At 34.6% G+C, this 12,035-nt stretch overlaps 1 protein-coding gene across 6 annotated transcripts in view; it reads right to left on the bottom strand.

Annotated features, from left to right (window-relative positions):
* MTF2 (metal response element binding transcription factor 2) overlaps positions 1-12,035 on the bottom strand; it is an 84,510-nt gene that overhangs the window by 16,567 nt on the left and 55,908 nt on the right. For 3 of the 6 annotated variants that reach the window (XM_007468545.1, XM_007468546.1, XM_007468547.1), the window contains exons 2-9: positions 10,024-10,222; positions 9,821-9,902; positions 5,965-6,060; positions 5,626-5,726; positions 5,085-5,233; positions 3,015-3,110; positions 1,877-1,945; positions 915-1,038 (exon numbers count right to left, since the gene is read on the bottom strand). In XM_007468545.1, the coding sequence (XP_007468607.1) occupies positions 915-1,038; positions 1,877-1,945; positions 3,015-3,110; positions 5,085-5,233; positions 5,626-5,726; positions 5,965-6,060; positions 9,821-9,902; positions 10,024-10,222 (916 nt within the window). Of the gene's footprint in view, positions 1-914; positions 1,039-1,876; positions 1,946-3,014; positions 3,111-5,084; positions 5,234-5,625; positions 5,727-5,964; positions 6,061-9,816; positions 9,903-10,023; positions 10,223-12,035 lie in introns of those variants that run through there. The other 3 variants (XM_007468549.1, XM_007468550.1, XM_007468548.1) reach the window with 3 other exon arrangements.

The raw sequence follows: 12,035 nt of genomic DNA, 5'->3' as shown, positions 1-12,035 counted from the left end.
TATGCATTAATTTTTACATTGCTTTTTCAAAAAAAGACTCTTTGTAAACCAGCATGAGTGGTTACACTTTGCAAACAAAAAGCAAATGAGATGTCAGAATGAGGGGGATAATCTCCAACGCAGGTAGCTTCACTCTCTAACTTAGCTAACACTACTACCGGGTCTCACTATTCCTGGAAGTTAAAGATATATAAGGGAGTACCAACAAGAGAGGAAAGAAGAGTGTTGGTGATATCCCTAAGTTTTATTTATTTATTTATTTATTTATTTATTGGCTGCATTGGGTCCTGGTTGCTGTGCATAAGCTTTTCTCTAGTTGTGGCTAGCTGGGGCTACTCTTTGTTGCAGTGCGTGGGCTTCTCATTGTGGTGGCTTCTCTTGTTGCAGAGCACGAGCTCTAGGTGCATGGGCTTCAGCAGTCGCGGCATGTGGGCTCAGTAGTTGTGGCTCACGGGCTCTAGACCACAGGCTCAGTAGTTGCTCCACGGCATGTGGGATCTTCCCAGACCAGGGATTGAACCCATGTCCCCTGCATTGGCAGGCGGATTCTTAACCACTGCGCCACCAGGGAAGTCCCCATCTCTAAGTTTAGAGTAAACTTAGAAGAAAAGGAGGAGGAATCATAAGTAAGATACCCAATAATAAGGATTTCTCCCTCCCTTCTATCTTCAACTACAGTGATTTTCACTTCAGAAAATGGAAGAATCAAGTAATTTACTTCCTCCTACATTTTTCCTCAAGTCAAGAGGCAACAAGCAGGAGAATGAGGGCTATAGCCTCACCAAAGATTATGTCTCCCTAACTAAACATAAAATGCTACTTTAGATGTATGGCTTATACATGTGCGATAGTTGCTTTTAACAAAACAAAAAAGACATTAAGTAGCTAATGAAGTTAGCTCTAAGACCACCTACCTCTCCAGGGTGCAATCTATCCCAGTTTTCATTAATGTATGTCATAAGCTCAAGTTCAGAATCAAAGTATTTCTTCTTGTGAATAACACTTAGGTTGTAAAGGCATAGGTGTGCTATATCTACCCTGGAATCCAAAAATAATCAAAATATATGAAAACAGTGTTTTTGGTTATTGTTTAAAAATCACACAATATTTTTATAAAACCAGCAATTAAAAAATCCAAAGTATTTAGGTGAACAGAGGGTTAATATCACAAGTCATATTCACAATAAGTCATTACATATGAAAATAAATGAAAAACATTAACTAAACATTTAATTTATCCTGAATAGTAAAAATTAAAAGATATTTGATTTCTTGAAATACATTCAAAGAGGACCTGAGTCTAAGAAAAAATAACTTATGATCTAAAATTTCATGTTTTCACTACTACATAAGCTACAAAATGGATCACACTTTAACAGACTTTATCTGATTCATGAATTAAATCTTATCTTTTCCTAAACTATGTAAAATATTTGACAAAAATTTCTAAGCACTTACTATAAACATTTTCAGTAAATCTCCAAAATTCATCATACTTCCCATTGCCCAAGGATTACTTAACTGAGGCAGAAATTGGCATATTTGTTATAAGACGTTTCTCTGTTCTACTGATGCTATTCTGAAGGCCCCAAAGAACTAGAAACATGAATAAGAATTTTGAAGGTCTAAAAGATAGTTGAAAGTTACTTTTTATGCCATTAGAAACTGAATGGCCTTACTACTTCAGCAATAAAATTAGATAATCTTTGGGGAAGGTGACATCAGGCTTGAGGATAAATACAGGAAAAGAAATAAAGCCAGGCATAAAGAAGAACAAATTTTTATTTAAGGTAAGTAAGTGTATATAGAAAGTTTCATCCTGTAGATTTAAAAATATGGCTCTTTTATATTCCTTAACAGAAATGTCCATACTTACCATTGTAATGGTAGACGTTTGAGGTATTCTGGTCCAGAACTGCAGACAGAGCAAATAAATGTATAAAACCTAAGGAAAAAAGAAAAGTTATATACTGAGTAATCAAGAATACATATAAATTATTTAACAATTAAAATTAATATTCAGCAAGTGCAAATCCTACGATTGACATAAGGACTGATACACAAAGCAAAATATAATTTGAATCATGACACTGTGCTTTAAAGAGTTTCTTTTCCAGTAATGACAAATAATAAAATAGTTTGTATATGGGGGAAAGGGGCAATTTTTTTCTAACCATTAGAGACCTTCAGAGTTCACATACAGATTGATATACAGGCATAGTTTACTAATGGCTTGTGTGTAACAGGAATTGTGACGGCTACTCCTATACACATTGTCACTTTTCAATGCTCAAAACAACATGATAGAAAAAGCCCAGGAGACAAGCTGACCTTCCTAAGGTCAGAAAGACAATAAATCACATAAGCTAAGATCTAAACCCAGAGTTTTTTTGTTTTTTTTTTTTGCAGTACGCGGGCCTCTCACTGCTGTGGCCTCTCCCGTTGCGGAGCACAGGCTACGGACGCGCAGGCTCAGCGGCCATGGCTCACGGGCCCAGCCGCTCCGCGGCATGTGGGATCTTCCCGGACCGGGGCACGAACCCGTGTCCCCTGCATCGGCAGGCAGACTCTCAACCACTGCGCCACCAGGGAAGCCCTAAACCCAGAGTTTTTGATGTTACATTTAGTGATCTAATTTTTCTTCTAGAGCTCTCTCTCTGCTATTTCATGCTCTCTTAATCCAAAAAGACATTAGGTCTGTCTTTGAGGTTCTTTGGATCCCCTTGAGGTTCTTTAAAAGAACGTACCAATGAGAATAGTTTAGAGTACTGTGGGGCAATAGGTGCAAATATGTTCACTGGTCAAACACTTAAAAGCTTTCTGCAATATCCAAAAGCACAAAAAGTATGTGCTTTTTAAAATTATATATAATTTAAGTATATTAAACAATATATTCCCAAGGTGAACCTTTTACAAGTCACTATTAAAACTACTTTTAGAAATGTGAAAATGAAAAAACATAAATACAATTTTAAAAAGCTAAAAAAAAAATCAGTCAAATGCCCTTCTCTCACCTGTCTCCAAATAGCATTGGCTTTTGAAGGCATTGCACACAAGCTTCATGAAACCACTGTTTACATTTGCAGCACTGTAGCATCTTTAAATACCAGCTATAAGAAAAAATTTAAGATTAAAATTACTACCTTTCATGAGGTAAAGTTTAAAAAAAAAAAATAACGACAAAAGTGACATACAGAATATAGTTCTGATTACAGTATCACATTTCTGGTATATTTAGTGCTAAACTTTTTATTCCCAAAAAGGTTATTAATATTGACCATTTCATTCCTCCTCTCTTTCACTCATGAGAATTTATAAGCTCTTGAAAGCTACATCTACTATTTCTAATCAATAAGGGCCTGGGTCCTAAATTAGTAAAGGATCTTTGTCAAGCCTGGGATTTTTTCACATCAACAGTCTCAGAGGTCACTGATATGTAGAGCTATTTGTCTCATATACCAAATAGCCATAGGCAACTTTATGCCTTCACTGTGTTTCTATTATTCTTGTTCCTTATAATGAAAAGGAGTACAGCAATTTAATAAATTTGGTTAACATAACCACAAATCTAATCTAAGACTCCACCAGGTATGAAGGCTTTGTGACAGATTTTGTTCTTTCAGATGGCTGAAGATGCTAAAACTGAATCTTCAGCTAAAGATATCCTCTCTTTTTAGTTAGTACATGGTTTTAATATCCTTACTTGCCACCCAAATAATGCCTTTTCTTCAAATAATTCTTTTGCTCAGTAAGTTAGCCCCACGTTAATTTTAAGCCATACACAGGCAAAGGCAAGATGCTACTAGTAAGGTCATTCATTCATCAAAAGACTAATGAATACTATGTTCTAGGTACTGTTAGGTGTTAAAGTGTTAGCAATATCAAACATAGTTCATGAAGTCATAGTACTTAAAGAACAATCTGCTTCATAAAACTTAAAGAACAATGAACAATCTGCTTCATAAAATAATGTCTATAAACTAAGATGCTAAGTATAAATGAGTAAAGGAGAAAGATCAATCTCTAGGTTCACTTTAGCTCTTATAAATGATTTAAAGAAACCAGAGAGAATGCTTCTTAAACCTGCAGGCAACCAAAAACTGAGAAATGTTATAAAAATGTTAAACCACAAATAAAAATTCCATAAGATCAGAGACAAGGTAGAATGAAGAACTAAAATTTCATTCATTTACATATTCATTTATTCATGTTTTCATCACTGAACATCTTATATGTCCCAGCATTCTTCTAGAGAGCAGCCCTGTCTTAAGAGAAACATGGAGTCTGATAAGATTTAAGAAACCAATAATTATAATTTAATAGAGTTAAATGTAAAGTTATCCACTAACATTTTTTAAAATGTAGTACAAATACATGATGCACAATTTGGTTTAATATCAGCTTGTATGAAAAAAAGAACTAAAAGCTTTAGTTTTAGTTGACCATCTACAAACCCATAATGAGCCAAAAGAATATGACAGGACAACCAAAGAGGGGTAATTACAATCTTTCCTTGCAACAACAGAAGCATAACATCTAGAACTCTAATAGCTTCATTATATTCTGTCAGACTAGTCGTGGAAACACTGCATTTTGTAATCATGGCACCATTATTTAAAGAGTAAACTTTCAAAAACTGAAGAGCAACAAAGACAGAGTTTGGAAAACACGTCATAAAAAATGTTTGATAGGAATGGAGATTTTAGCCTAGAAAAGAGAACACTTGGTATGTAAGTCATGGGAGTGGGAGATACGATTACTGGATTTAAGTATTTTAAGAGCTACCTCCTAAGAAAGATAAGATGCATGTGTCTAGTTACAAAGAGCAGAACTAGAACCAGTGATCAGAAGTTAAAGGTAAATTTCTAAACATTCTTAGTTAGAACTCTGACTCACTTATTTAGCAAACATTTAAGGATAAAGATGAATAAAACTACAGCTTCTAATCCCTCCCAATTTTCTTTATTGATACTTTCATGCATTTACAATTCACTATCACTCCCATACCACAATCAATAACAAAAATAAAGTGGACAATAGAAGCAATTAAAAATTAAGGGCATTAAATAACCATATTTACTTACTCTCCAGGGCCTCCACAATAGCAGTAACATTGCTGGACATTGGTTTTATGACCTGCATCCCATTCGAGGTCTGCCACACTATAGGGTAATGTTTGCTTCATGACTTGCAATGCTTTGGCATTTGGTCCTTTCTTAAGCGCACCACCCCTCTATATTAGAGGGAAAAAGTTATTTAAAAGAGTGAAGGATAAAATTTTAAATACAATTCTATAATTTTAAAATGCTTCTGAAACTTATGAAGAAATTTCCATTCTAAATTTCTTACCATATCACAAACTGTTTGACCAATAATAATCTTTATTTATTTTGTTGTCTTTTCTTTCAAATTATTGCCCCAATTCCAAGACCACTATCAGAAAATAAGTGCAAGAATAGTTGCAAGTCACTTAAGCATCATTAGTCAAACAATAAGCAGTACTTCTTTCTACCCAAGATTGATTGCTCATTTCATTCAGATAAACTTTCAACGTACACAATCATTACGTTGATAGTGTCTTACAAATTTCATTTAGGGCGTTAGCCCAAAACACTTAAAATATACCTTTGTTGTTGTTGCAAAAACACACTGTCGACAGAGCCATTTTTCATCTGAATCAATCACACTGGAATCAATATGAGGTGTGTGACACAACTGATGATATCCTTAATATCAAAAAAAGCATAAAGCAAATTCTCTTTTATTAATAAATAGTGCAACACAATTTAAAGAAGGCATTTTAGTATTCTCTTTTCCTATGTTAATATATTTACAACGGATGACTAAACTTATTAACAGCTTCAAATTACCAATGTAAAGAATTTTTAATCATTAATCTTCAACAGGGGCATTAAGTATGTAATAAAACTTTTCCACAAGATTAAAAAAAAAATCAGTGTTTACCTTGGCCACACTTATCACATATAACCATTTCATTGGGAGCTTCTGAATACTCTTCTTGACATATTGTACAGACCATTTCCCCACTTCCAGTGGCTCCTGAAATATTTAAAATATACATAAAGAATTGTTCCATATAACAAAACCACTTTTTTTACTCAGTGAGTAGCCCATATTGGCAATGTCTGTTTCCTAGATCATAATGGTATTTTCTCAAGGCAAAGTACTATACACAAAATGCTCCCTCTCTGCTCCTTATCTGTGTTCTTCCGACCTTTAACTTAAGATGCCTCACTGTCTACATTCATAATTTAATCTGCTTTTTGGCAGAGGGCATAATTTAAACTGCTCTCAGGCAGGATCCATTACCATTTACTTCCAATACCCCCACCCTCTTGGGAGGCGCGAGAAGGGGATGTTTTGTGAACACTAGAACTACTCTCCAGAACACACACCTACCCATGAACATTACTCACTCACCCTACACTGCCTAACATCATGAGACTAAAGAAAAGGGGCAAGGAAGATCCGCCAATGACTCCCTACTCTCAAGATTCAGAACACTTCTTTTTACTTATTAATTTATAAAAAAGTCTGAACACTAATTATTTGATCTCCAGCTTCTGAAATCTGGAACTATGGTGTCAAACAACATACCTAAACAATATCCCACTGAAACAAAAATGAGGGGTTCCAGTTATTAATTACATTTTACCTGAATAGGTAAGTTATTTCTTCCTTAAACATTTTTATTCTAAAAACAATTTTATTCTGCAAAATTTAGAATATAATTATCACTTTAGCATAATTATTTCCAATAATCTCTTCTCATGAATTTCAATATACATAGTTAAAATACTAATACATACACTTTATTCACATACCAACAATAATAAAAATGTACAATTTTGTGCTATGAGCCAAAACTGTGTTAGGCTCTTGATACGTATTATTTTAATCCCACAATTTATTAGATACATATCCTATTTATAGAGAAGAATTGAAGCTCAGAAAGATAAAGTATCTAATCCAAGTACCCTCAGTCACAGAGTATCAAGGCTAGGATTCAAACCCAGATACACCAGAGTCCATATTCTCTCCACTGTGAGATGCTTCTTTTCATTAATACTATGTAATGTTTTTTCCATCAAAAGCATTTCTCACACTGTAGTTTTCAAACATATAACTTCTAAAAGCTGTATAATATTCTGTCCAGTGGAAAGAACCAAGTTTACTTTATTATGACTCTATTCTTAGATATGAAGGTTACCAAATTTTTTGCTTGTTCGTTTTTTGCATTTTTCCTTTTTTGTTTTGGCTCTTGTCCTCTCTCCTCTCCTCTCCCAGGCTTTGTTTGCTTGGCTGGATGTGGCTTCCCATAGTTTCTCAGTTTATGGCTCCAGTCACGAGAGCGACCAGACTGAGCCTAGAACCTCTCAGTCCAAATCTGCAACTTCCTGGAAAAGGACCAATAGCCCAGATTGTGGTAGGTGCCTGATCTGACTCCCACTATAACCATGTGGACTGGTGTAGGAGAAGGCAGTTCCTCGTAAAAGAGGGTGCTGATCCGGCAAACAATACGTGTCCACCCTCAGGAAACAATCCTGAGGAAGCAGAGAATTGCCTTTACTTGTAAAATCCAACATGTCTTTTTTATCATCAAGTTTACAAAAACTTTCTGTGTAGCTTAGTGGCCTTCTATAGTCTCCCTCACTCTAAACCCAAATGACTATAAAGCCATTTCATCTTAGATATGCCAAATTTTTTGTTGTTGTTAAAAGAAAGCTACAGCAAATATTTTTCATCTAGATTTTTTACTTATGAATTATTTCTTTTGAATAAACTGCTACAAATGAGTCTGCTGTATAGATGAAAGCATATAAAACATCTTTATGTATTTAATGCAACTATTAAATATCCAAAATAGAAATTTACATTGCCACCAGCAGTGTATCATTTTCACAGAAACCATAACAGTATTAGGTATTAAGATTAAAAATCCTTTTAAAATTTAATAGTTTTAATATGCTATCTCCCTGTTGTAATGTACACTTCTCTACTAATATGACTATACATTGTTCCTACTTATGAAAATTTTTTCAAAGAATCTTATGAGTGAAATTACTATAATTTATTAAGTTATTTTGATATATAACTACTATAAGCAGGATCCTTACAGGAAGAAAACTACTAAAGCTACATTCCACACTGACATCTGCCATATTGCAATTTTCAGGTTCACTTACTCATTCTATATCAACTGCAAGTTACATATATGTGTGCTACTTTCTGGGTGTTACAAAGAGTTAAATGGCCAAGGAGCTATCCTATCTCATTATAAGGATAGTAAAAGGAGCCAGCGAGGAAAAAACAACCACAGACCACTGAACTGATATACTGGATATGCCACATGTAGGACAAGACCCCCTCACTTTCACAACAACTTTCTATCTATGTAAAACTGGTTTTCTTCTTCCCTTCTGGAAGGGAGGAAGGATGGGAGGGAGGGAAGAAAACACAAAGACAGACCTATATTTAACCCACAGGAACCTCAAAATGGTAGAAAAGTTGAAAGGGACACATAGCTAATACAACAGGAAGAGAAGCAGTATAACATGTTTCAGTTCCACCAGAGAGAACCTTATTTACAAACTAAGCAAAAGGGATAATTCTGTATGCAGGGTAAAAAGATCTGTTCAATATTACTACCGCTGGAGACCTCCTATCTGCCTCCTATTCCTTTCCTCACTAACCCCTCAATTTGAGATTCAAAACGTAACTTTAGACCTTTAATCTGATCAGTCCTAAAAACTGTAAAAAGTTTCTTTCACTAGAAAGACATTTTACTAGAGTTAACAGCTATTGAGTTCTCCACCTAATCCCTGAGTACCATGTATAAAAATGGCAACTACAACATTCTAATTCCTTTACCAGAACTTTTTTTATTCTTTAAAAAAAACCTAAGAGTGAAATCAAGAAATTGAACACAGCAGTAACCTACCATAAAGTCGCATTTGGGATTCAAATTAAAAACCCAATTGATAAATACTTTACAGAATGCCTCCTTTCTACAGGGGGAGATATAAAAACACCTTAGTTCAGGCCCATTAACCCATTAAAAGGATACCAAAAGTGGGGCTTTAGTGTGCAGCTGAAGTACTCAGATTTTTACTATTCATAATTTTTCATAAAGCACTTTCCATGAAATAGATACCTGAAAAAAATACCTTTATTTAGCAGATTCAAAAAACATACAGTAATTATAGCTTGCAAAAATAAAAAGCATAAGAAGAAACATACCTATAACCAAACCAAAGCATACCTGTATTCATTTTTACTTGTACCCAAATACAGCCTCATTTTCCCATCTAAACATAAAAAACCGTAACTAAGCAGTAATTTTAAACTATTCTTATCAATGAATATTTCTAGCATTCTAAAGCTATTTAATAGTCCGAATTCTCCAAGACATCTGGCAAAGAGTATGTTCTCAATAAATATTAGCTCTCTATATTACTTTGTACTAATACAGGCAAGTAACAGCAAAGGTGAAGTCATGTTACTCATATTAGTAACTAAAATTTTTCTTCAAAGTTCTTAGAAGGGTCCTAACAATAATTTATACATGTGCGCATCAGTGATGCATCTGTCGTCTAATCTATCTCTACCCTAACAGAGCAATTCTTGTTCTTCTTATGGTCTATAAAATAGATTATAACTCCTTGAAGACTCTGAAGAATACACGGATTTTTTTAGTCATCTTAATACACTGTACTAAACAGAAAACACTAGAAAATGACAAGCTGAAGAAAATAAAATTTTAGTGTAAATCGTGTCCAAGGGAAATAGTAGCACCTGCCTGTTTGAATGTCCTTCCAGAGAACCCAGGATTTCGAACTGTCTTCAAATATGATGAAGCAGCTCTGTTTCAATATGTTTATCTGAAATACAGAGGAAAACTTATGGTGATTTCTTTTAAAATCAAAACCACGAAGTTAAATTTCAATCCAATATTATTAAAAGTTTACTACAGAAACAGCAAAAGATATTAAGGTAACTTGCCTTTTTGATAGTTCCAAGATAAAACAAGCCATCTGACCATCTAGCTAGGACATCCTGACCCTCTTCAAATTTACATGCTGGCTTTTTGACTTTATGTCCATCCTGTAAAGACAGCTTGGTCAAGGATGTTGGGGTCTTTTGGTTTCGACGTAAAGGAGACCGCTTGTGGACCAGTGAATTACCTGCCCCTGTAGAGTCTCTGTTTAGGAAATAAATAACCATATATAAGACTGACTGAAAGGTAGGGGATATCTGTATGTGTATGGCTGATTCACTCTGTTGTGCTGTGGAGGCTAACACAACATTGTAAAGCAACCATACGCCAATAAAAATTAATAAAATGAAACAGAACAGGACTGATTTACTTATAGAGCTTATTTTATAACAATCATATATTTCATGTATTAATCAAATTTTTTTACTTACTGAAAACCTTACATTTAGGGAAAATATTAACAAGTACCTCAAATCATAAAAACTCCAGAAACAAAGAAGTTTAAAATAAAATGATAGCAGTTGTCAATATTCATTCAATGAGGCCAGGATTCAGCAACCACTCCAAGGTAACATATTCAGGGCAGCTCTCATCAAAATGACAGCTGTAAGTTGAAGTGGGTAGGCCATGGTCATAAGCAAAGGATGCCGTGAATCTCATATCTAGGTTTAGATAAACTAAAAGAAGCTGCATGGTATAATTTCATAAGCACTTGATAAAGAATAAAAATGATTAGGCCAACAGATACACACTACTATATGTAAAACAGATAAACAACAAGGACCTACTGTACAGCACAGGAAACAATATTCAATATCTTGTAATAAGCTATAATGGGAAAGAATTGGAAAAAGAATACATATATAGGGACTTCTCTGGCAGTCTCAGGTTAAGACTCCACGCTCCCAATGCAGGGGTCACTGGTCAATCCCTGGTCAGGGAACTAAGACCCCGCATGCCGTGTGAAAAAAAAAAAGAATATATACATATACACATATATACATATATGTATAACTGAATCGCTTTGCTGTACACATGAAACACTGCAAATCAACTGTACTTCAGCTTAAAAAAAGATTATGCCACATGTAGTTAAAACACACTAACCAGTGACTCTGGGTAGTTGGGTATATTCAACCCACTGGAAGGGTAGTCATGACCTACCTACAGGGAATCTCTACTGAATTAAGCCTTGTTTATTGATGGGAATGTGTCACAGTCCCTCAAATATGCAGAATGGAAGTTTAAAAAAAAAACAAAACTAAGAGCCACCAATTTCACAAATCATACTCAACTGAGAAGCCAATTATAAGATCACTTACATTTTTTAAGCAAAAGACCCCAAAATTACATACTCTAAAATTACACTGTAACATATATCAGTTATTGTATAAACAGCATAGCGTACCACCAACAGCTTTCTTAAAGAAAACAAAGCCGTATTTGTTTGGTTTCACTTTCCCAATTTAGATTTTTTTTACTAACTAAACATACAACAATACGTAAAACTAGATAGACAATAATTCAAAAACAGTATAAAAGTTAAGTAAAAACAAAAGAAGTAGGGAAGAAAAAAAATGTTTCCAATTGGGAATACCTATTTTCATTACCTATAAGGATAAACAAATTCTGGGAAGTTCTGTCATAAACTACAACATGAACAAACCTTAAAGACATTACGCTAAAGCAAAATCAGCCAGACAAAATGGAAAAATACTGTATAATTCCACTTACATAAGGTTATAAGAGCAGTCAAATTGATAGAGACAGAGAGTAGAATGGGAATTACCAGTGGCTTGGAGGAGGGAGGAGAAACTCTACACACTTCTAAAGTGTACAGAGTTTCAGTTTGAAAGATACACAACATTTTAAAAATATACAAAGGAATATGGGCTTCCCTGGTGGCGCAGTAATTGAGAATCCACCTTCCAATGCCCAGGACATAGGTTAGAGCCCTGGTCCGGGAAGATCCCAAATGCCACGAAGCAACTAAGCTCGTGCACCACAGCTGCTGAAC

This window comes from Lipotes vexillifer, unplaced genomic scaffold (genome assembly GCF_000442215.2).
Source record: "Lipotes vexillifer unplaced genomic scaffold, Lipotes_vexillifer_v1.1 scaffold490, whole genome shotgun sequence".
In the NCBI taxonomy this organism is placed as follows: Eukaryota; Metazoa; Chordata; class Mammalia; order Artiodactyla; family Lipotidae; genus Lipotes; species Lipotes vexillifer.
Note: the sequence above shows the minus strand (reverse complement) of the source record. Positions and strands in the feature narration are given on the sequence as shown.